This window comes from Callithrix jacchus, chromosome 14, assembly GCF_049354715.1.
Source record: "Callithrix jacchus isolate 240 chromosome 14, calJac240_pri, whole genome shotgun sequence".
Taxonomy (NCBI): domain Eukaryota; kingdom Metazoa; phylum Chordata; class Mammalia; order Primates; family Cebidae; genus Callithrix; species Callithrix jacchus.
In genome coordinates this window covers 52,336,157-52,360,858 of record NC_133515.1, presented here as the reverse complement: position 1 = coordinate 52,360,858, position 24,702 = coordinate 52,336,157, and the positions used below count along the sequence as shown (strand labels likewise).

General features: G+C 44.2%; 1 protein-coding gene across 1 annotated transcript; it reads left to right on the top strand.

The window, feature by feature from the left end:
- Positions 1–133: 133 nt before the first annotated feature.
- Positions 134–24,449, top strand: LOC144579124 (uncharacterized). The gene is made up of 4 exons (XM_078348366.1): positions 134–140; positions 19,582–19,881; positions 22,934–22,992; positions 24,268–24,449. The coding sequence occupies exons 1-4, from the start codon at positions 134–136 to the stop codon at positions 24,331–24,333; spliced, it is 432 nt and encodes a 143-aa protein (XP_078204492.1). The 3' UTR covers positions 24,334–24,449.
- Positions 24,450–24,702: the final 253 nt, after the last annotated feature.

Below are 24,702 nucleotides of genomic sequence, written 5' to 3'. Positions count from 1 at the left end.
CTACAAGACCTAGCCCTTGGCGGGTGTGACACTGCGGAAGGCGAAGGGAGAAAGGCGGCCCGGCAGAAAGTTCGTGTCAGCTGCCGGCCGTTCCCGACTTAGCCTAGGGTGGGGTGGGATCGATACCCGGAACATGCCGGGTAAAGACCGCGCGGAACCGCGAAACCGCTGAGGGAGTGTTGGGTGGAGAGGCCTTGGAGACTGACAGGCTCTTTCCTCGTGAGGGTCATCGACCCAATTACTTGGAAACCAGATAGACCTGACAGCTGTGTCTGGGGTGGAGGTTGATGACCAGTTATTGAATGAATAGCGGAGACATTTGCGTAGGAGTGTTGATGCGAGATTTTTTTTTTTTTTTTTTTTGAGACCGATTCTCTCTGTGTTACCCAGACTGGAGTGCAGTGATGCGATCTCGGCTCACCACAGCCTCCGCATCCTGGGTTCAAGCGATTCTCCTGCCTTTGCCTCCCGAGTGCCTGAAACTACAGGCACGCGCCACCATGCCCAGCTAATTTTTGTATTTTTAGTAGTCGGGGTTTCACTGTGTTGGCCAGATTGGTCTCGAACTTTTGACTTCGTGATCCAAACGCCTGGGCCTCCCAACGTGCAGGGATTACAGGCATGAGCCACCGGGCCCGGTTTTTTGTTTTGTTTTGTTTGAGATGGAGTCTGGCTGTCTCCCAGGCCGGAGTGCAACGGCACGATTTCGGCTTACTCCAACCTGCCTCCCGGGTTCAAGTGATTATCCTGCCTTAGCCTCCTGAGTAGCTGGGACTACAGGAGCGCACCACCACGCCCAGCTAGTTTTTGTATTTTTAGTAGAGACGGTTTCGCCATGTTGTCCAGGCTAGTCTAGAACTAGTCCATGTAGTCTAGAACTCCTGACCTCAGGTGATCTGCCCGCCTCAGCCTCCTAAAGTGCTAGGATTACAGGCGTGAGCCATCATGCCTGGCCTGATGTGAGATCTTTAAAGCCTTTGTAGTTTATCTGTAAAAACCCTTGATTTGTTAGGAAACTTAAAAACAATTGTAAGTGATGTAAACTTCATTCTGCTCCCTTTGGCTAATTATCTAACTTTATGGTGATTAGTACCTGCTGTAAAAGTCTAACATTTGGAGTCCCAAAGAGTAGACAAGAATGACCACATTTTGGTAGAGTAACACCTTCACTGGAGACCGGGAAACCGGGTAAGGCTTCCAGGTCAAAGATTTCTGGACTAGGTGGAGAATCATGTTTAAAAGAAAAATAATATGTTCATGTAAGAAATGCTTCAGGCTTAAGGACCTGTTTGACTTGAAATAAATTACATAATTCAGTGATGGAACCTTTGTGTTAGGCAATATTGACCCACTGGCCACCATTATTATAGTTTTTAAATCCTCTTAATTGTAGATACTAGAGTCTTTTACTATTCTTAGAGGGAATTTTGTTTTAGATGAAATGCAAAATTGCACAAGTTTGAATATAATTACATACTGTATTTTAAGGAAGAGACAAATTGAAAATGTACATTTTTTTTCTAAAAAGTTTTAAAATAATTAGATGTTTAGGCAAGCACATTAGAAAATACAGATAAAAAGGAGCAAAAAATTATCACTAATCCACTGGTTAGAGTTAACTGCTGTTAACATTTTAGTGTTTTCTTTTTGTTGTTTTTTCCTATCATATATCTTACAAATATTGAATCACTATAAACAATGTGTTTTTTAGCAGAACATAAATCAACCTGTGGCTTTAGCTGGGGAGTAGGACTATTGAGACTGGGTGATTTATGAAGAAAAGAGGTTTAATTGACTCATGGTTCTGCAGGTTTCACAGGAAGCATGGTGCTGGTATCTGCTCAGCTTCTGGGGAGGCCTCGGGGAGCTTTTACTTACGGTGAAAAGTGAAGAGGGAGCTGGCATGTCACTGTCAAAAGCACAAAGAAGAGGGAGTAGTGGGGCGGGGAGTTCCATACACTTAACCAGATCTCGTGAGTTCTCACTACTGCAAATATAGCACCAAGCCATGAGGAATCCACTTCCATGACCAGACACCTCCCATCAGACTCCACCTCCAATATGTGGATTACATCTCAACATGAGATTTGTATGGGGACAAACACCCAAACTATATCAGGTACATTATGACATTAAAATCCCCTGACTCAAATTAGCTCTAAAGCTTCCTTTACCTCAGGTCTTTGTGTGTGTGTGCGTGTGTGTGCGTGTGTGTGTGTGTGTGTGTGTGTGTGTGATGGAGTCTCACTCTGTTGCCCAGGCTGGAGTGCAGTGGTGCAATCTTGGCTCACTGCACCCTCTGCCACCCAAGTTCAAGCGATTCTCCTGCTTCAGCCTCCTGAGTTGCTGGGATTACAGGTCTGGGCCACCACGCCTCGAGAATTTTTTTATCTTTAGTAGAGATGGGGTTTCACCATCTTGGCCAGGTTGATCTTGAACTCCTGACCTTGGGATCCACCTGCCCCAGCCTCCCAAAGTGCTGGGATTACAGGCGTGAGCCACTGTGCCCTGCCACGTCTGGTCTTTTTAGTTAAATAAGCATCTGTCTGTCTATCTATGCATTCTTTTTTGTTTATGCTCATTTTAATTTAGTTTCTGCTATTTACAACATAAGGATTTCTTAAGGGCACATTCCTGTGGCAGCGAATACTATTTGACCCTCAAAATAATTCTTCCTCTTTCAGTGGTAACAATCCTCAATTTTTAGGTGGGTATAACTGCCCAGAATATAAATACATCTCGAAGCCCTTTGGCAAGGTGTACCCTCGTGACTATGTTTTGGCCAAAAAGATAAAAGCAGAAATACTATGTATGGCTTTCAGGGAGTGTCCTTAAAAGAGGAATTGTATGCTTTCTCCTTTACCCTTCCTTCTTCCTGAGATGACTGGAGCTATTTTACAGCCATTTTGGATCATGAGAGAGTTAGGAAGAAATTAAGGTTATGCAAGGCAGAGTATCAGAAAGAAGAAAACTGGGTTCCTGACACAATGAAGCACCATATCCATCTTGGAGCACTTACTTCCTACTCTATATAAGAGGAAAACAGACATATATGATGTAAGCTACTGTTATTTTGGGGTTTTCTTTTTTCGTCATTCAAAACTGAGCCAAATAGCTAACACTAAACCTTATATATGTTTCATTGTGTACTTTATTTTTATTAAAAAAAATTTTTTTAGACAGGGTTTCGGTCTGTCACCCAGGCTGGAGTGTAGTGGCACAATCACAGCTCACTGCAGCCTCGACCTCCCAGGCTCAAGCAATCCTCCTGCCTCAGTCTCCTAAGTAGCTAGGACTACAGGTGCATACCACCATTCCCGGTTACTTTTTTTTTTTGTAGAGACAGGGTTTCACCATGTTACCCAGGCTGGTTTTGAACTCCTGAGCTCAAGCAATCTGCCCGCCTCAGCCTCCCAAAATGATGGGATTACAGACATGAGCCAATGCACCTGGCCTTATGGTGTAATTTCTTGCAAGTCAAACTCCACCATATAACTTATGAATCATAAATGAATCCCACTCCAAAGTTCTGAATTATTCCAGTTTTTATGTGACATTTTTGATTGAATAAATGAGCATTAGTAGCAAATGTGTTATATTGCAAGAGAAACACAAAAAATGGGAGGATGAACATGAATATATTTTTTTCTAATGTATTGAACGTGGGAGTCTTAAACCTTCCAATTATTAAAAGGGTCAATGATGGCTCCAATAATTTAAATTATAACATTAATATTTTGGCCTGGAAATATCTTTTTATTTATATTAAATCAGCTTTAAAATATTGTAAAGCTAGAAAACTGTAATTAAAATTTTCTTCTTGTAACATTTCTGCTTTAGGAAGTTTCTAGTTCCAAGTAAGATGGAGTGAGCAAATCCCAACCTATCTCTCTCCTACTGAATGTAGCTATTAACCTGGAAAAAATGCATGGCTCCCAAACTTGACGACTCTGAGAAGTAAATCTAAACAGAAAGTTTGGAGAAGAAGGCATGAATATGAAGTACCACTGAATATGCAGAGAGCTTACCATTTTTTCCCCTCTGATATCCCTAATCTGGAATCGGTGCAGCCCGAAAGCCTGAAGTGCAAATCAATGTGGACAGAAAGAGCTCCAGGAGAAGGCTTCTAGATCTGGCTTGAGGAATGGAAAAAGAGTTTCCTAATGTACAGACAAAGTAGGGGAAATCTCATGTGCTTTGTTTTTGTTTTTTTTCTCCATTCTCTAGCACCCAAATCTCAAGTAACCCTATAAGAGCAGAAGTGAAAGTGACAGTAACGGTAAGAGGAGGCAGCAGGTGCCTAAAACTTTGAGAAAAGAGAACTTTCCTCTATGATCAGAGGAGCTGTGCTCCCCAAACTCAGAGTAGGGCAAATGACAAACCCCCGTTGCTTTTTTTTTTTCATCTTTGTCCTCCCACTGCTTGCCTCCAAACATAAGCATAGTCATGGGAAGTGAACAGCAAAGTAGTGTATGTACTTGGCTGGGACAATGGCTCATACCTGTAATCCCAGCACTTTGGGAGGCTGAGGTGGGAAGATCACTTGAGCCCAAGAGTTCAAGATCAGCCTGGGCAACAGTGAGACACTGCCTCTACAAAAAATACAAAAATTAGTTGGGTGTGGTGGTGCATGCCTGTAGTCCCAGCTACACAGGAGGCTGAGTTGGGAGGATCTCTTGAACCCAGGAACTCAAGGCTGCAGTGAGCTGAGATTATACACCTCAGCCTGGGTGACAGAGAAAGACTCTGTCTCAAAAAATAAAAAATAAAACCCTAGTTTTCTGATCAGAGAACTATAAAAGGGAGCCCCAAGGAATTGAGATAAAACAAGGAAATCAAGTAGAGGAAGGAGCAAAAGTTTATGATTTCTGGGCTAACTCTCACACTGTACTTGTATGGATCTGATATTCACCACTGTACCACAGGCTGTGAGAACTGAGCTACGGTTCCTGCCCCAGACCTCGACTGACCACTGGGTGGAGAACATTCAGGACTGATCCAAATTACACTGCAAAGACTTTGAAAACAGAACTGATATTAAAATTACAACCTAGAGAAGCCTAATTGGAGTTTACACTCTAGTCCCAACATGATTGACTATGGCTAACACAAAAATATCAACATTCACTCCTGGATTTAAACAAGACCTCTAGTCTCATAGCATAATATTCAAAATATCCAGGATACAATCTAAAATTACTCACCATTTAAGAAACCAGAAAAATCTAAACAGGGAAAAGATCACTGACATTATCTGACAAAGACATTAAAGTAACTATTTGTTTGAAACTTTGGCTGGGCGCGGGTGGCTCAAGCCTGTAATCCCAGCACTTTGGGAGGCTGAGGCGGGTGGATCACGAGGTCAACAGATCGAGACCATCCTGGTCAACATGGTGAAACCCGGTCTCTACTAAAAATACAAAAAATTAGCTGGGCATGGTGGCGTGTGCCTGTAATCCCAGCGACTCAGGAGGCTGAGGCAGGAGAATTGCCTGAACCCAGGAGGCAGAGGTTGTGATGAGCCGAGATCGCGCCATTGCACTCCAGCCTGGGTAACAAGAGCAAAACTCCGTCTCAAAAAAAAAGAAACTTCACAGGTATGAATGTCCATATTCCTCTCCACACTTGAGAAGTTTTTAGCCATTTCTTTAAGATATTTGCCCCCTTTCTCTTTTCCCTCTTAAACTCCCCTAATGCATAGATTGGTTCTCTTGATGTTGTCCCACAAATCCTGTACACTTAATTTTTTCTCCTGACTAGATAATTTTATATTACCAGTCTTCAAACTCAGATGCTTGCCTCTGCTTGATCAATTTTGTTGAAGCTCCCTCTTGCATTTCATTTAATTCATTGTATTCTCCAGCTCCAGAATTTTTAATTGGTTTTAAAATGATTTATACTTAATAAACTTCTCATTTTATTCGAGTAAAAATAATAACTATTAAAAATATTATGAGAGCATCCTTGAAATAAATGAAAACATAAAAATGAAAGTCTTGGCAAAGATTTTCTTTTTCTTTTTCTTTTCTTTTTTTTTTGAGACAGTTTCACTCTTGTTGCCCAAGCTGGAGTGCAATGGCATGGTCTCAGCTCACTGCAACCTCTGCCTCCTGGGTTCAAGCAATTCTCCTGCCTCAGCCTCCCAAGTAGCTGGGATTACAGGCACCTGCCACCATGTCCAGCTAATTTTTGTATTTTTAGTAGAGATGGGGTTTTACCATATTGGCCAGGCTGGTCTCAAACTCCTGATCTCAGGTGATCCACCTGCCTCAGCCTCCCAAAGGGCTGGGATTCCTAGCATGAGCTACCACCCCCAGCCAAGATTTCCTATTTCTATTGTATTGAGTTCTTCCACTGAGAACTGAAAAATACAATAGCCAAAATTCAAAACCCTAATGGGCTCAGGACAGAATAGAGATGGCAGAAGAAAGAGTCAGTGACCTAGAAGGTACATTATAGAAATTACTGATCTGAACAACAGAGAGAAAAAAAGATTTAAAAAATAGAGAACAGACCCTTGGGTATCTGCAGGATAGTACTAAAATGCCTCATGTATATTATTAGAGTCCCAGAGAGGGGAAAGACTGTGATGTAGAAAAAGGTGTTTGGCTGGGTGTGGTGGCTCATGCATGTAATCCCAGCACTTTGAGAGGCCAAGGTGGGTGAATCACCTGAGGTTGGGAGTTCAAGACCAGCCTGGCCAACATAGAGAAACCCTGTCTCTACTAAAAACACAAAAATTAGCTTGGTGTGATGGCACATATCATTAATCCCAGCTACTCGGGAGGCTGAGGCAGGAGAATCACTTGAACCTGGGAGGCAGAGGTTGCAATGAGCCAATCACACCACTGTACTCTAGCCTGGGCAACAGTGAGACTCCATCTCAAAAAAAAAAAAGGAAAAACAAGGTGTTTGAAGAAATAATGCTTGATAACTTCTCAAATTTGTTGAAAGGCATAAACATAGAGATTCAAGAATCTTAACAACCCTAAAGGATAAACGCAAAGAAATCCATGCTCAGACACATCATAATCAAACTGCTGGATAACTAAACACACAAAAAAAACCTTTCTTTTTTTAAGAGACAAGGCCTCACTCTGTTGCTCAGGCTCATTGCAGCCTCAACCTCCTGGGCTCAAGAGATCCTCCAGCCAAAGCCTCTGCAGCAGCTAGGACTACAGGTGCATGCCATCATGCCTGGCTAATTTTGTACTTTTTTGGGGGCGGGGGGTAGAGAGAGATTCTCACTGTGCTGCGCAGGCTGGTCTCGAACTCCCACCTCAGTTTCCTAAAGTGCTGGAATTACAGGTGTGAGCTACTGTACCTGGCCCCCCAAAAACCTCTTGAAAGAGAAACCCTGTCTCTACAAAAAATACAAAAGTTAGCCGGGCCTGGTGGTGCGTGCCTGTGGTCTCAGATACTCAGAGACAGAGGCGGCAGGATGGCTTGAGCCCAGGAAGTGGAGGCTGCAGTGAGCTGAGATCTTGCCACTGTACTCTAGCTTGGGTGATGGAGTAAGGCCCTGTCTCAAAAAAAAAAAAAAAAAAAGAAAGAAAGAAAGAAAAGAAAAAGAAAAAAGGGTAGGGAAATGCTATAGTATCCTAGGGCTAGTAACAGTAGAGAGCTATTTTTTCTTATGCTTGAAGTGGAGTGGAGGGTGGTTGCTAAACCCTTGAGGAAGAACTGGGTTGTGTGGGCCCTTGACAGGAGCCATAGCTTTCGCTAGAGGGAAAGCCAACCTGTGGCTATGTGGCAGTCGGGGAGCCAGGGAAATAAGCACCCCTTCCTGACTCTCTCCCCAACTTCCTGTCCCCTCCACATGTGCTGAACCCAGCTAGGCGCCATTAGGCAAGGGAGCCCAGTGATGCAGTCCAGATGGGTCTGCCTCTCAGGCACAGAGCAGGCTAAAAAAGGCTAGAGAATGAATCTGAAGGGAAAAATAGAAGACTATCTATGATGTGCACATTGTTATTAAGTTAACTCAGAGAGGTTGTCCAGGCCTGAGTATTTTGGCTTTCTCGTCTGTTTTTGCCTCTGTTATTGTATCTTGGATTTTAGGCTTACCTTTCTTTTGGGCCTATGGCCCTCCATCCACTAAATTCACACACTCCCTGGGAGAGTCAGAGCTGAATCATCTCTGAGCCCCTATGTCGCTATTAATTCCAATCAAAGCCAGAAAAGGAAGGCCGGGACAGGAGGGGATAACTGGGAGAAGGCGCATAACTGGAGCTCTTACTCCTCTGAGCACCGTGCCAGTTATTTAGTTGAGGGACAGGCAGCCCTACAATGCCTTGTGAGGAAACAGAAGCACAGCCCTAGGAGGCAGCCCTGCCCTGAGTGGAGGAAGGGAATGAGTATGAAGCAAACCTCTCAGAGGGGATTATTATCACTCTGCCGGATTCTGCTCAAATAAGTAAAGGCTTCATTCCGATTTCCACTGGAGCATAACTACCAGAAAATAATGAAAACTGGCCCCATGGAAGGAATACTCTGTTGGCAGCTTTCTGCTGCTTTTTTGATGATCACCTTCTTGCTTTCTAAGTTTTTGCCACTGGAAGAATGAGATATGGTTCTTTTTTGCAAGAAAACCATACATTTTGTTGTAGAGAGTTGGTCTATAAAGAAGATGTGTTACACTTAAATTGCCTTCTATCAATGCATTCTTTCATTAACATGAAAAATGAACAGTTGAGGCTGGGCGCAGTGACTCATGCTGGTAATCTCAGCACTTTGGGAGGCTGAGGCGAGCCAATCGTTTGCACTCAGGAGTTCAAGACCAGCCTAGGTGAACAAAAAAAATTAGCCAGACATAGTGGTGGGCACCTTTAGTCCCAGCTACTCAGGAGGCTGAGGTGGGAGAATCACTTGAACCTGGGTGGTGGAGGTTGCAGTGAGCCAAAGGTTGCAAAGAGCCGAGCTCGCACCACTGCACTCCAGCCTGCGTGACAGAGCTAGACCCTGATTCAAAAAAAAGGAATAGTTGTTATGATTGTGGAACACGCAGTGCAAGTGAAATGTAACTTCTTTATAATAGCCTATGTGCACATTTTAAATGAGATGTATGGCTTTTATAATTATTTTCTTTTTTTCTATATTATGTTTGTTCTGATTATACTTATTAAAATGTAAAATAAAAGTCAGCAATTGATGTACAATACGTGAGTATCTAAGGAAAATCTGGTGGTGTTTCTGATGCCTCTTGAACATTTCAAGATGTTTGAATAGATGTCTATGAATTTTTATTTACAAAGTTAGATTATTATTCCAAAAACAGATTAGAAAAAGACAGTTTTCAAAATACAGTATTTCCTGTGATTTTAAGTTTCTGGGTGAGTTTTTATAGTGCTTGAGCAAAGAATACATTATACAAGTCATAAAGGTTTACAGCATTAGAAAGTGAATGAAAACATTTTCATCTTATCACTTCTATATATGTGTTTTAAACTAACTGTCCTTATTTGATTAGTCATACTTGGAATCAAAACTTAGACAGCTCATTGCTAGATAACAAATGTAGACTGGAGGCCTTTTTGATACAGCTGAATGACATCAGAGCAGATTATTTTATCTATAGACTAACCAAAAACAGCAACACCACCCTTTCAACGCTGAGTTTTGTTTTTTGGTTTTTTTTTTTAGACAGGGTCTTGTTCTGTTGCCCGGCTAGCACCATGTTGGCTCACTGCATCCTCCGCCTCCCAGGTTCAAGCCATTCTCCTGCCTCAGCCTCCTTAGTAGCTGGGATTACAGGTATGAGCCACTGCATCTGGCCCAGGTGGAGTTTTTTTTTTTTTGTTTTTTGTTTTTTGTTTTTTTTTTTTTTTAGAGACAGAGTCTTGCTCTGTTGCCAGGCACTAGGCTGGAGGGCAGTGGTGCGATTTCAGTTCACTGCAACCTCCGCCTCCCAGGTTCAAGCAATTCTGCCTCAGCCTCCCAAGTAGCTGGGACTACAGGCACACACCATTATGCCCAGCTAATTTTTGTATTTTCTAGTAGAGATGGGGTTTCACCATGTTGGCCAGGATGGTCTCCATCTCTTGACCCTGTGATCCACCCACCTCAGCCTCCCAAAGTGCTGGGATTACAGGCATGAGCCACCGCGCCCAGCCCAGGCTGAGCTTTTAATTCTTACCCTTTTCTATACTAACAGAGAGGCAAAAAAGGTCTTTTATTTGTTGATGTTAAAGTGTGATTCAAGACATATTCAAACTTCCCTTTATATTATCTCTACATATTAATAAAATCTCTGAAATTAATAGCAGATATTGCAATTTATAAAAGCATCAAATATTAAGTCTCTACTTTGGTGATTTAAATTATAGTTTCCCTGAATTCTCAAATATTTAACACAGATAGCTCCCTGGAGATGACAAAATGCAGCTTAAACACAATTCAACTCCTTTATTCTCCAGTGTGTGTGCTCTGTTTCCATGGAAATTACATGTTGACCACGAATTGTAAAAATATGGTGCTACTGTACTCCAGCCGGGCAACAGAACAAGACCCTGTCTAAAAAAAAAAAAACAAAAAAACTCACGAGGTCAAGAGATCGAGACCATCCTGGTCGACAAGGTGAAACCCCGTCTCTACTAAAAATACAAAAATTAGCTGGGCATGGTGGTGAGCACCTGTAGTCCCAGCTACTCGGGAGGCTGAGGCAGGAGAACTGCTTGAACCCAGGAGGTGGAGGTTGCGGTGAGCTGAGATCGTGCCATTGCACTCCAGTCTGGGTAACAACAGCAAAACTCCATCTCAAAAAAATAAATAAATAAATAATAAAAATAAAAGAGATAAGGTCTTTGTCGCCCAAGCTGGACTGCAGTGGTATGACCACAGCTCACTGCAGCCTGCATGCAACCCCTGGGCTCAAGCGACCCTACTACCTCAGCCTCCTGAGTAGGTGGGACTACAGGCGTGCACTACCTTGCCCAGCCCTGCACTACCTTGCCCAGCCCTGGGGTCAATCGATCCTCCCACTGCCTCCCAAAGTGCTGGGATTACAAGTGTGAGACACCGCACCTGGCCTGCTGGTTTCTTGGTTGGAATTGCCCTGACTCTGGCTTGCCCACTGGGGCCCTTGCTCTGCCCAATTCTGCCATGTCTCTCCAGTGCCCAGCTGACCCCTGTCCATGGTGCTTGTGCAGGACAGGCTCAGGCTCCAGAACGTATGGGTCAGCAGCCCCTGACCAGGCAGAGATGGGAAATGTCCACCCTGGGAGGGACCTGCCTGGAGACCAGGGCTGGACTGGACTCCCACCCATCCCATCCATCTCTCTGGGTGTGGACGCCAGCACCTGCTGCTCTCAGGAGGAACCAACAGGGTCCTCAGCTCAGTCCACAGAAGGCGCAGCCTGGCCAGAGGGTGCTGGGGAGGTGCCTGTGGGAGGGAGGCTTCCAGCTGCAACAGGAAATAAGCTCATGGAGGTGCAGAAAAGTCCAGACAGGGAGCCAGGCCTGTAAGGTGGCACTTACAACTGGTTGTGGAGATGACTGTGTGGAGTGAGAGGGATGCTCAGAAACCCTCAGGCCTGTCTTGCAGTATCCCTCTCCATAGAGTAGCCTTTTGCTGTTCCAGTGGCCTCGTGGACTTTGGCCCAAACACAGCTGCATGACTATTTCCAGGGAAAAAAAAAAAAAAAGAAAGGAATTGTAAAAATACTATATGCAAGCATGTCTTAGAAGCAAACCCTTTTAGAGAATAATGATTTAATTTGAGTCTCTCCATTAAAATTGTTCAAATAATAGAAAATAAAACTGTATTTTTCTTTAGCAGAGACCCTTCTGCAATTTCCCTTAGCTCAATATATTGATCTAATAGCATTGGAGATTATAGGGTCTTTAATTTGCCTTTTGATGAGAGTAAAATTTAATGATTTATGTAAATTTATTCATCCAAAAAAGATTAAGAACTTAGTCTGAGCAAGGTGTTGTTCAGGGTGCTCAAAGGAACAGAGAACCATATACCAGTGCCATAATGGTGTAAAGTGGGAAGACTACGGTAAAGCTGATGATCAATGTGCTCTGGGAGTGTGGAGGAGGGACGGAGATAAAGGAGGTCTTCTTGCATGACATGGCCTTTGAACTGGGTCTTGAAAATGAGAACCTGAGGCCAGGCGTGGAGGCTCATGTCTGTAATCCCAGCACTTTGGGAGGCTGAGGTGGGTGGATCACTTGAGGTCAGGAGTTCGAGACCATCTGGTCAACATGAAGAAAACCCATGTCTTCTAAAAATACAAAAATTGCCAGGCATAGTGGCACATGCCTATAATATCAGCTACTTGGGAGGCTGAGGTACAAGAATCACTTGAACCCTGGAGGTGGCATCTGCAGTAAGCCGAGATCACTGCACTGCACTCTAGCCTGGGCATCAGAGTGAGACTCTGTCTCAAAAAAAAAAAAAAAAAATAGAGAATTTGAGTAGAAGATGCTTCCTGATGAGAGAAACCATCTGATCAAAGGCACCGAGGTGGGAAAACCAAGGGTATGTTTGAGGAATGGTGAGAAATCCAACTGGCTGATGTGTAAAGGACACTGTGGGAGATAAGATGAAAAGGAGCCGGGGCGCGGTGGCTCACGCTTATAATCTCAGCACTTTGGGAGGCTGAGGCGGGTGGATCACGAAGTCAAGAGATCAAGACCATCCTGGTCAACATGGTGAAACCCCGTGTCTACTAAAAAAAATACACACACACACACACACACACAAAATTAGCTGGGCATGGTGGCGCGTGCCTGTAATCCCAGCTACTCAGGAGGCTGAGGCAGGAGAATTGCCTGAACCCAGGAGGCGAAGGTTGCGGTGAGCCAAGATCGCGCCATTGCACTCCAGCTTGGGTAACAAGAGCCAAACTCAGCCTCAAAAAAAAAAAAAAAAAAAAGGCCGGGCGCGGTGGCTCACGCCTGTAATCCCAGCACTTTGGGAGGCCGAGGCGGGTGGATCACGAGGTCAAGAGATTGAGACCATCCTGGTCAACGAGGTGAAAGCCTGTCTCTACTAAAAATACAAAAATTAGCTGGGCATGGTGGCACGTGCCTGTAATCCCAGCTACGCGAGAGGGTGAGGCAGGAGAATTGCTTGAACCCAGAAGGCGGAGGTTGCGGTGAGCTGAGATCGTCCCATTGCACTCCAGTCTGGGTAACAACAGCGAAATTCCGTCTCAAAAAAAAGAAAAGGTTGGCTGTGGCTAGGCCTTGAATGCCATGCTAATTTGGATATGATGTTCAAGAGCAGTAGTATTCAATTAAGGGATTACAATCTGGACTGTCAGCAGTTGAATGTTAAATGAGAAGGTGACTGGGCGTGGTGGCTCACGCCTGTAATCCTAGCACTTTGGGAGGCCGAGGTGGGTGGATCACCTGAGGTCAGGAGTTCAAGACCAGCCTGGCCATCATGGTGAAACTCATCTCAGAAAGAAAGAAAGAAAGAAAAAGAAAGAAAGAAAGAAAGAAAGAAAGAAAGAAAGAAAGAAAGAAAGAGAGAGAGAAAGAGAGAAAGAAAGAGAAGGAAGTAGATCAGTGCATTGTGTAGAGTATTTCTGTATGCTCTTCCTCCCTTTTAGGGAGAAATACCTTGAAGGACTAGCCACCTTGAAAAATGGTTTATTGGAGACATATTACATATGGCGGTTTAAAAATATGTCCACAAATTTTTACAAATTCTTTTCTTCAAGAGGTGGTGATGAAATCTTCTCCTTTGAATGTGGGCTGAATGTTGCAACTGACTTCTAGCAAATAGAATGAGGCAGAAGCGACAGTGGGTCATTTCTGAGACGAGGTAATAAAAGGCACTGGGACTTCCTTGTTGCTTGCTTTCTCGAACCACTCACTCTGGGGAAGCCGGCTGCCATATTGAGGATACTCAACCCTGGAAGTGGATTCTCCAGTCCCGGTGAAGCCTTCTGATGACGACGACCCTGGTTGACATCTTGACTGCAACCCTGTGACTGACCCAGAGCTGGAACCACCAGAAGCTAAGCTAGTCTCCTATTCCTGACCTACACAAACTGTGAGATCATGTGTTTGTTGTTAGATCTACTAAACTTTGAGGTAATTTGTGATACAGTAATAGATAACTAATGAAGGAAGTTGGAAAAGGAGAGTCTTTTTTTTTTTAGCCAGTGTTTCTCTCTTGCTGCCCAGGCTGGAATGTAGTGGTGTGATCTTGGTTCACTGCAAATGTAGTGGCGTGATCTTGGCGCACTCCTCCTGGGTTCAAGCAATTCTGCTGCCTCAGCCTCCTGAGTAGCTGGGATTACAGGTGCCCACCACCACATCTGGATAATTTTTGTATTTTTAGTAGAGATGGGATTTCACCATGTTGGCTAGGCTGATCTCAAATTCCTAACCTCAGGTGATCCATCCACCTCAGTCTCCCAAAGTGCTGGGATTACAGGCGTGAGCCACCTCACCCAGCTGGAAAAGGAGTGTCTTAAACATGCCTGTGGATAGAGAAGGAGCCAGAGGAGACCAAGAGTGAAGATCACATAAGGAGAGGGGAAATCATAGTTAGGCCAAATTCTGGAGGAAGAGTGAGGATCAGAAAAATTTTTAGATTGGAAGGTGATATCAAGTTTTTGGTTCCTTCATCAGAGGAGGAGATCAGGTCATCTGCTGAGATAAAGGAACCTCTGGGATCAAGAGCTCCGAGAGAGCAGGAAAAATTGGAAGAGCTACTGTGCGATATGTAGACAATCAGATAAAGCAAAGAACACAATTACCTCCAGCTAGGCTTAGCACCCTGGGAGAGTAAGCTGAGAAAGCAGACAGGGGTGGGGATTGATAAGACAGATATGAAAGATCAAATGGGCAGAGGATTCTAAGATGCTAATGTAATTAAAGTGACTGGGCATGAAGTCTAGACAGGGCACAAGGGCATGTGAAATTATAAGAGGAGTAATGAACTGAGACTATAAAAGGGTGGAACTTCCACAGCAACTATAATCTATATAACACATCTCACACTTTATTCATAAACTCCCTTAGCATCATGTAACTTTTTTAGTGTATATGCCTAGTTGCCCCAGTGAGATAATAAACTCAGGGTAATGATCCGAGTTTACACATTTTATACCCACTTTGCTTCATAAGGATTTATATATTTGTTGAATCAATGAATAAAATCATCTAGCACTGTGTGTGTGTGTGTTCTACTGTTTTTTTCTTCCTTCACAATAAGCATCTGATTGAAACTAAAGATCTGCTCCTGTTAGATAGTCAAAGTATTCCATCCTTGTCTCTAAGAGTCAGAGTTTCTGGTGTTTTTTAAGAAGTATTATATAATTATTTAAAAAGGAACAATACTCGATTGACTAAAGACAATAAGGCTAATTATGCCTATGTGAAACAACCTTGAAATAAACCTTTGGTGATTTCTTTTCAATCTGACAAAAAGAAAAAAAAAAACAAAAAAACCAGAATACAAATGAAAAGGTTTAGAGGAAAATAAGAGACCAGCTGGTCTCTTACTTCCTGGAAAATCAGGGGAAGTGGAGGCCTCCATTTAGAGGAATTTAAAGAAGTTTAGATTTGCAATGGGGGCTCTAAGAGGGGTGTCTAGTTTTTGAAGATTATTAGTACAAATGGCTCCTTAGCCTGAGTGGACATCTACGTATCCTTTACCTGGCACACTCTTCTATCATTACTTCCCTGGAAAAAGTAGACCTGCTGAAGTCTGTTAAGAAAAAATTGAGGCCAGGCACAGTAGCTCACACCTGTAATCCCAGCAGTTTGGGAGACCACGGCAAATGGATCACCTGAGATTGGGAGTTTGAGGCCAGCTTGACCAACATGGAGAAACCCTGTCTCTACTAAAAATACAAAAGTAGCCGGGCATGTGATGGCGGGTGCCTGTAGTTCCAGCTACTTGGGAGGCTGAGGCAGGAGAATTGTTTGAACCCAGGAAGTGAAGGTTGTGGTGAGCCAACCTCCAGCCTTGGCAACAAGAGTAAAACTCTGTCAAGAGAGGAGAGAAGGAAAGAAATAAAGAGAGAAAAAAGAGAAAGAGAAAGGAAGGAAAGAAAAGAAAGAGAAAGAGAAAGGAAAGGAAGGAAAGAGAAAAAAGAAAGAGAAAAGGAAGGAAGGAAGGGAAGGAAAGAAAGAAAAGAAAGAAGGGCTGATACCAATGATGGCAAGTTTAGTTTTCATATATTTAGTATGATTGAGACAAAGATGGAAATCATTTAATTATTAAAAAGGAATAGAATTCAGCCATAATCAGATGCTGCTTTTCCTCATTGAAAAGGAAAAAATCAATAGAACACATATAAAGCACTGGGACTAAATTACCAAAAATTGTTCCTGAAACTGAGGTGTAATGAGAAATTGTATGCCATGCATGGTGGCTCACGCCTATAATCTCAGCACTTTGGGAAGCCGAGGCAGGAAGATCATTTGAGCTCAATGATCATTTGAGCCTGGGCAACATGGCGAAAACCTGTCTCTACAAAAAATGAAAAAACTAGCTGGTCACGGTGACATGTGCCTGTAATCCCAGCTACTTAAGAGACTGAGTGGGAGGATAGCTGGAGCCCAGCTGGAGGTTGCAGTGAGTGGAGATCACGTCACTGCTCTTCAGCCTGGGCAACAGAGTCTCAAAAACCCTGTTTTTAAAAAAAAAAAAAAATAGTTGAACCCTCAAGGCTATCCCAAACACAATACCTTAATCACATTCAAGAGAATAATGATTTTTGCATGTTGGCACAACAGAGATTTTCATAAGTTAACTTTAGACAGCTATTCTCTCTTCATTAGTTGAGTAGGCCTCAACTAATACAAAAGAGTTTGTTTATACAAACATTTTACAAGAAGTTGTGAAATCACGACACTGTGTTGTATGATTGATAAGGTCTTTGCGCATTTATTTGGAAGCACAAAAGACTACATAGATGGATGTCACAATGGGCAACTTCTTTTCATCAGTGCCTCCATCCAATCCATAGAAAAGAGGTGTGTTCAGCAAACCTGGATATTTCCATAGAGATGTAGGGCAGAAAATGCCAGGATAAATTTTACAAATCAACTAAACTGATAGTGCCATAGGTAAGAATGCAGAAATGAAAATTATATATTTCTCAAGACTCATGCCAAATCCAAATGATGCTGTTAAGTACTTTAAAGACATCCCACTGGAAAACAGATCATGGTTTTATTTGCCTTCTTCCAATTAGAAAGATTGCCGCTTCATTCTGTATGTTGGTCCCCAGGAGCTTACAATGGTGAGAGCATGGAAGGCAAAAGAAATACTCATCATCTGGAAAGCAACTCAAAGCAGATGTTTGCAACAGAGCTCAGGCAAAGTCACAGCATCATAGATGAAGGAGCAGGCTTTACTAGGAAACTTACAAGCTGACAGTCTGCAAGAGGAGGCATGGAGGATGTGCTGGGGTCAGGGCTGTTATAGTAGGTAGCTAGTGAGGTATGGGCAGGGTAGGAGAGGGCTCCCCTCACACACACACCAGGAGTGTCCCCTACCATCAGGTGATGGTCAGGCAGTTGTTAACTGTCTCTCTAAAGTAATAATTGGTTGCAGCTGCCACCAGGGAAAGGCAGTCTCCTAACAGCTAGAAAATGCTTGGCCAGGCGCGGTGGCTGTAACCCCTGCTACTCGGGAGACTGAGGCAGGAGAATCGCTTGAACCCAAGGCAGAGGTTGCAGTGACTTGAGATGGTGCCACTGCACTCCAGCCTGAGCGACAGACCAAGACTTCATCTCAAAAAAAGAAAAAAAAATGCCTGAAAGCTGGGCATGGTGACTCATGACTATAATTCCAGAACTTTGGGAGGCTGAGGCAAATGGATCATTTGAGCCCAGGAGTTCAAGATCAGCCTGGGCAATATGGCAAAATCCTGTCTCTACAAAAAATAAAAAAATTAGCCGGATATGGGGGCACACGAATAAAATCCCAGCTACTCAGGAGACTGAGGTGGGAATATCACTTGAGCCTGGGAGGCCAAGGTTACAGTGAGCTGAGATGGCACCATTGCTCTCCAGCCTCAGTGACAGAATGAGATCCTGACAAAACAAGAAAGAAAGGAAGGAAGGAAGGCAGGGAGGAAGGAAGGGAGAGAGGGAGGGAGAGAGGAAAACACCAGAAACTGGTGATCAGCAGCTTCCCGATAAGATCTCAGGAGTGGGGAGAAGGAACAAGACCCTGGAAGCATGCCAACACATAAAACCCCAAGACAAGAGTTTAAATAGTGCACTTGGTCTCTCAAGTCGCCCGCTTGGCCCTCTTCCAAGTGTACTTTCCTTCCTGCTCTAAAGCTTAATAAAGTTTCACTCCTGCATTAAAACTTGCCACAATCTCTCCTTCGGCCTTATGTCCCTCATTTGAATTCTTTCTTCTGATTAGGCAAGAACTGAGGCCACTGCAGAAGTGCGCGGATAACTGAGGCCGCTAAGGTGTTCTGTTGGACAGGGTGTTCTGTGGGGCAGGTCATAGCGAGCATTCCAGAAGGCACATCCCTTCCTTTTTGTTCTCTTCTAAAAGACCAAAACGTGGACATCCATATCCGCCGTGGGGTCCACATAGACAATGTGGCATCAAGCTCTCTGGATGTAGACACCAACTGTCAGGAGTTATGTGAGAAGGCCGAAATACAGAGAACACCACAAAGATATTCCGCAAGAACAACCCCAAGGCACATAATCGTCAGATTAAAAAAAAAAAAGAAATGAGAAGGCCAGTTGCCTCTTATCTGGAAGATTTGGGTGCCCGTTGGAAGTTGCAGCCCCTCCATCGGGGAGGGAGAAAGTCATGGGAAGCTGAGATTGGAAGAAATAGGAAGGCACTGGGTTACAGCTCTTTCACAGCCCTGGAAGCCCAGAGTCACCTCCGGGGGTCATCTTCAGACTCTCCTGTTTCACCACTGGCACTGGTCAGTGGCATCATCTTTTAATATAAAAAGCCATAAAAGTGCTCACGCCTGTAATCCCAGCACTTTGGGAGGCCGAGGCACGAGGGAATCACTTGAGCTCAGAAGTGGGAGACGAGCCTGGGCAGCATGGCCAGATCCCCATCTGTATAAAAAAATATATTTCTATGAGCATTTTAAGACTCCTTCTTGTTTGCAGCTTCTAGGACCTTTTATTTTATGCTAGTGTAGGCAAAATTTAATTTTTTTTTTTTTTTAATAAAGATGGGGTTTCACCATGATGGCCAGGCTGGTCTCGAACTCCTGACCTCAGGTGATCCACCCACCTCGGCCTCCCAAAGTGCTAGGATTATAGGCGTGAGCCATTGCGCCCGGCCAATTTAAATATTTTTAAAGTTGGCAGTTAAAATCACAAGGTCAGGCGTTTGAGACCAGCGTGGCCAATATGGTGAAACCCCCATCGCTATTAAAAATACAAAAATTAGCTGGGCGTGGTGGCTCATGCCTGTAGTCCCAGCTACTGGGGAGGCCGAAGCAGGAGAATCGCTTGAATTCGGGAGGCAGAGATTGCAGTGAGCCGAGATCGTGCCGCTGCACTCCAGCCTGGGCGACAGAGCGAGACTCCGTCTCAAAAAAAAAAAAAAAAGAATTTTATGGGCTTTTTAGTTCTCTTTGGAGGCTACCACTAACTGATTGCCACCTGCTGGAGAAGAGAAGAAGTGCAGCCGGCCTCTGGCCTCCTTGTCGGCCTCTGCCGCCGCTTCCGCAGCCCGAAATCATCCCGCCCTCCAAGGCACCGCCCTGGTGAAACGGTGTGTGCGGTGGGCTCGGGCAGAGGCGGGTCCCCGCCCTTTCCATTCCTGTGGAGTGTGGTGTGTGCCCCCTGCACCCATCCTTTTACTGCAGGGGTGGGCACCCCGGCGAGCCGCAAAACAGCAGGCAGACTCCCCTGCTGGAGAGAAGCCGAGGAAGTGCAATGGCAAGAGGAGCGGCGGCCACACCTGCTGCTGTGAGGATCTAAGCAGGGTTTATTTTTATTATTATTTATTGTACTTTAAATTCTAGGATACATGTGCAGAACGTGCAGGTTTGTTACATAGGTATACATGTGCCTTGGTGGTTTACTGCACCCATTAATCCGGCATCCACCTCAGATATTTCTCCTAATGCTCCCCCTCCTCTAATCGCCAACCCCCAACAGGCCCCAGTGTGTGATGTTCCCCTCCCTGTGCCCGTGTGTTCTTATTGTTCAACTCCCACTTATGAGTGAGAATATGCGGGGTTTCGTTTTCTGTTCTTGTGTTAGTTTGCTGAGAATGATGGTTTCCAGCTTTTTTGAGATGAAGTCTCTATCTCCCAGGCTGGAGTGCAGTGACACAATCTCAGCTCACTGCAAACTCCACCTCCCAGGTTCAAGTGATTCTTCTGCCTCAGCCTCCTGAGTAGCTGGGATTACAGGCATGTGCCACCATGCCCAGCTAATTTTTTTTTTTTTTGGAGAGGCAGGATCACTTGGCCTCATGTGATCCGCCGAAGTAGGCAGTTCACTTGAGGTCAGGAGTTCGAGTTCAGCCTGGCCAACATGACGTAACCCTGTCTCTACTAAAAATACAAAAATTAGCCGGGCCTGGTGGCGTGCACCTGTAATCCCAGCTACTGGAGAGGCTAAGGCAGGAGAATTGCTTGAACCTGGGTGGTGGAGATTGTAGTAGGGGAACCTTCGAGGGGAAATTGTTTTTCAAAGTCATCCACTTCTTTTCTTCCCGACTGAGTCCTAGTTCAGGGAACCACACTCTCCCACTGGGTCTGCCTCACCCTACCCTGAGGGGTGTCTGCTTCCAGGCTTGCCAGCATCTGAGCCATTAGCATGATCAGCAACTAGAATGATCATTATAAAACGAAGATCTGAGAACGTCTTTGCCCTGCTTGAAAATCCTTCAATGGTCTGGCATTACGGTAGTGCACACCTGTAATCCCTACTATTTTGGAGGCTGAGGTGGGAGGATGGTGTGAGCCCAGGAGTTGGAGGCTGCAGTGAGCTATGATTGCCACTGCACTCCAGCCTGGGTGACAGTGTGAGGACCTGTCTAAAAGAGAAAGAAAGAGAGTGTGAGAGAGAGGTGGGAAGGGCAGGGAGAAGAAAGAAAAGGAGAGAGAAAAAAGAGAGAGGGGGAGAGAAGGAGGGAGGGAAGGGGGGAAGAGGAAGGGAGGGAAGGAGGAAGGAAGGAAGGAGAAGGAAAAGAAAAGGAAGGGAAAGAAGGGATCCTTTCATTGTTTTTGGAGTCCAAACCCTCTAATAAGTTTATGGGGCCACTCCGGGGCTGGCCCAGCCTCTTCTTTTAACCTGGTGCTTGTCCACACAGCCTCCCTTTCTCAAGCACTATCACTTCTGGACCTTCACACACACTCCCCTTCCTCACGCAGTCACTGTTGGAGGAAATGGCTTTTTTTTCTTCAGGCCTCAGCTTCCTTTCAGAAGAAGTTCCTAGCCTCTCTGAGACTGACTGGGCTCTGCTTCACTCTCACAGTCACTCTTAGCCCAGTCCCATGGACCATTCACAGCCTGTGAGAAGCTGGGTCCTCTCTCCATCCCCTTACACTTCAGGCTCCCTGAGGGCAGGATCGAGTCTTGTTGACTGTTGTATCCCCAGGGTCTCGTGTGCCTGGTCCATAATAGGTATTCAGAAACTAGAAATCTGTTCATCAGTGAGAACACATGGACATAGGGAGGGAAACAACACACAGTGGGGCCTGTCAGGGGCTCGGAGGGGAGGTAGAGCAGCAGGATAAATAGCTAATGCCATGCCGGTCTAATACCTAGGTGATGAGTTGATAGGTGCAGCAACCCACCATGGCACATGTTTACCTATTTAACCTGCACGTTCTGCACATGTATCCAAGAACTTAAAATTTTTAAAAACCTGTTCATGTTGCATGAATAAATGACATGGCATATTTGAAGCATTTTTACTTCTCAAAAAAAGTATGCCATCAATTTTATGTGCTAAATTGGAATCAAATTCTTTAAAACTAGATTTTCTTTTTCTTTTTCTTTTTCTTTTTTTAAGAGATGGGGTTTCACCATGTTGGCCAGGCTGGTCTTGAACTCTTGACCTCGTGATCCACCCATCTCAGCCTCCCAAAGTGCTGGAATTACAGGCATAGCCACCGCACCCAGCCAAAAACTAGATTTTCGGATAAAGGAAAAATTCCCAATTTACTCTAATGGGCTGATTTAAAAAAAAAAAAAGTGAAAAATAAAATTAAAATGTTTGGCCAGGCTTGGTGGCTCATGCCTGTAATCCCAGCACTTTAGGAGGGCAAGCCAGGGGGATCACTTGACCCAGGAGCTTGAGACCAGCCTGGGCAAAATTGTCCCCCAAAATCTGTTACAAATGAGATAAAACCCATGAGAATCATTCAACTCTTTCTTTTCTTAGACTTGACCTTCTCAATAGAATATATATTACAAGAATAAGAGTTTTGCCAGGTGCGGTGGCTGACTCTATAATCCCAGCACTTTGGGAGGCCAAGGTGGGCAGATCACGAGGTCAGGAGTTTGAGACCAGCCTGGCCAACATAGTGAAACCTCATCTCTACTAAAAATACAAAATTAGCCGGGCGTGGTGGCGTGGGCCTGTAATCACAGCTACTTGGAAGGCTGAGGCAGGAGAATCGCTTGAACCTGGGAGGTGAAGGTTGTGGTGAGTGGAGATCATGCCACTGTACTCCAGCCTGGACAACACAGCGAGACTGCGTCTCAAAAAAATAAAAAATAAAGTTTTTACAAGACTAAAGTACTATTCTGAAAAATAAGTGTGACTTTGCACTGATTAAATTTGGCCATAGTTAATTGATCCATAATATTTGATATGGTTTAGCTGTGTCCCCACCCAAATCTCATCTCGAATTATAGTTCTTATAATCCCCATGTGTGATGGGAGGGGTCCAGTGGGAGGTAATTGAATCATAGAGGTGGTTACCCCCATGCTGCTGTTCTCATGATAATGAGTTCTCACAAGATCTGATGGTTTTATAAGGGCTTTTCCCCCTTTTCTCAGCACTTCTCTTCTGCTGCCATGTAAAGAAGGATGTGTTTGCTTCCCCTTCTGCTATGATGGTAAGTTTCCTGAGGCTTCCCCAGTCATGCAGAACTGTGAGTCAATTAAACTTCTTTCCTTTATAGATTACCCAGTCTTGGGCAGTCCTTTAGAGCAGCATGAGAATAGACTAACACAATATTCTTTCCTACTAAAGAAAACTTTATTTGAATAAATTGTAGAATACTTTTTTTTTTGAGATGGAGTCTCACTTCCATCTCGCAGGCTGGAATGCAATGGTGCGATCTCAGCTCACTGCAATCTCTACCTCCTGGGTTCAAGCAATTCTCTTTCTTCAGCCTCCCAGGTAGATGGGATTACAGGCGTGCACCACCATGCCTGGCTAATTTTTGAATTTTTAGTAGAGACAGGGTTTTGTCATGTTGGCCAGGCTGGTCTTGAGTCCTGACCTCAGGTAATCTACCTGCCTCAGCCTGCCAAAGAGCCAGGATTTTAGGCCTGAGCCACCATGCCCGGCCTAATTTTCTTTTTCTTTTTTTTTTTTTTTAGGAGTCTAAAAGCAGGGAAAGTTTAAATTTCGGACCTCCAAACCAGATTTCAGAAAGACTTAATAGTGCCAAAATGACCTTATTGTTAATAGGAGCTGTTTGTCCCTTCATTCTAGGGACTCTCAAACACACCAAAGCCTGCTGAGGCTCCAGCTCTCCCTGTGAAGCTAGACACCCTGGTGTTCAGTGGCATTTGGGAAGGACCCTGAGGTCACAGTCTGGTTTTGTGATGTGGTGATAATGACGCTAAGTGGTGAACACCAAGGATTTTATATTTTTTCTGCAAATCATGATGGGATTTAATGACACAGCATGTAAAAGTTCTCAAGTATTGCTTTGCCAACCTCCACTCCTCATTAACTTAACTTGGTAGGAGTTTTTTTGTTTTTTTTAGACAGTGTTTCACCATGTTGGTCAGCCTGGTCTTGAACTCCTGATCTCAGGTGATCTGCCTGCCTTGGCCTCCAAAGGGCTTGGATTACAGGCATGAGCCACCAGGCCCAGCCAGTAGGAGTTTCTTGATGGAAGACAATCAAACATTTTTATGAATGGGTCATAAATACTATTACACTGATTCTTTGGAAAATATTAATTCTTATTGTTTTATAAGAAAATAGTCATCACCTGCAATAGACTGATGTTTGTGCTCCCCTTGCTCCCAACCAAATTTATATGTTAAAATGTTGAAATTCTAACCCTCAGTGTGTATTAGGAGGTGGAACCATTGGGAGGAAGTAAGATCGTGGGGGTGGAGCCTTCATGAATGGAATTAATGTCCTTATAAAGGGATCCCAGAGAGCTCTCTGGTCCTTCTGCTATGTGAGAATACAGCAAGAAGATGGCTGTCTCTGAAGCAGGAAGTGGATCCTCAGACACTATCTTTGCCAGCGCCTCACTCTTGGACTCCCCATCCTCCAGAACTGTGAGAAATAAATCTGTTGTTAAAGCCACTCAGTCTATGGTATTTTTGTTACAGCAGTCTGAACAAACTAAGACATCATCTTTCTTAGTTTTCTGGAAATAAACATGTTGTTTTCCAAGTACAGAAAAGGACAAAAGCAGAAAGCAAAATATACCTCTTGGTATTCTTCTGGTAGGAATTTTCCTCTAGCTACAAGAACATTAGTGAAGTAGGCTGAACAATGGTCCCCTAAAATAGCAGGTCCTAATCCCTGATATCTTTAGAATCTGAAAATGTTACTTTATTTGGAAAAGGCTCTT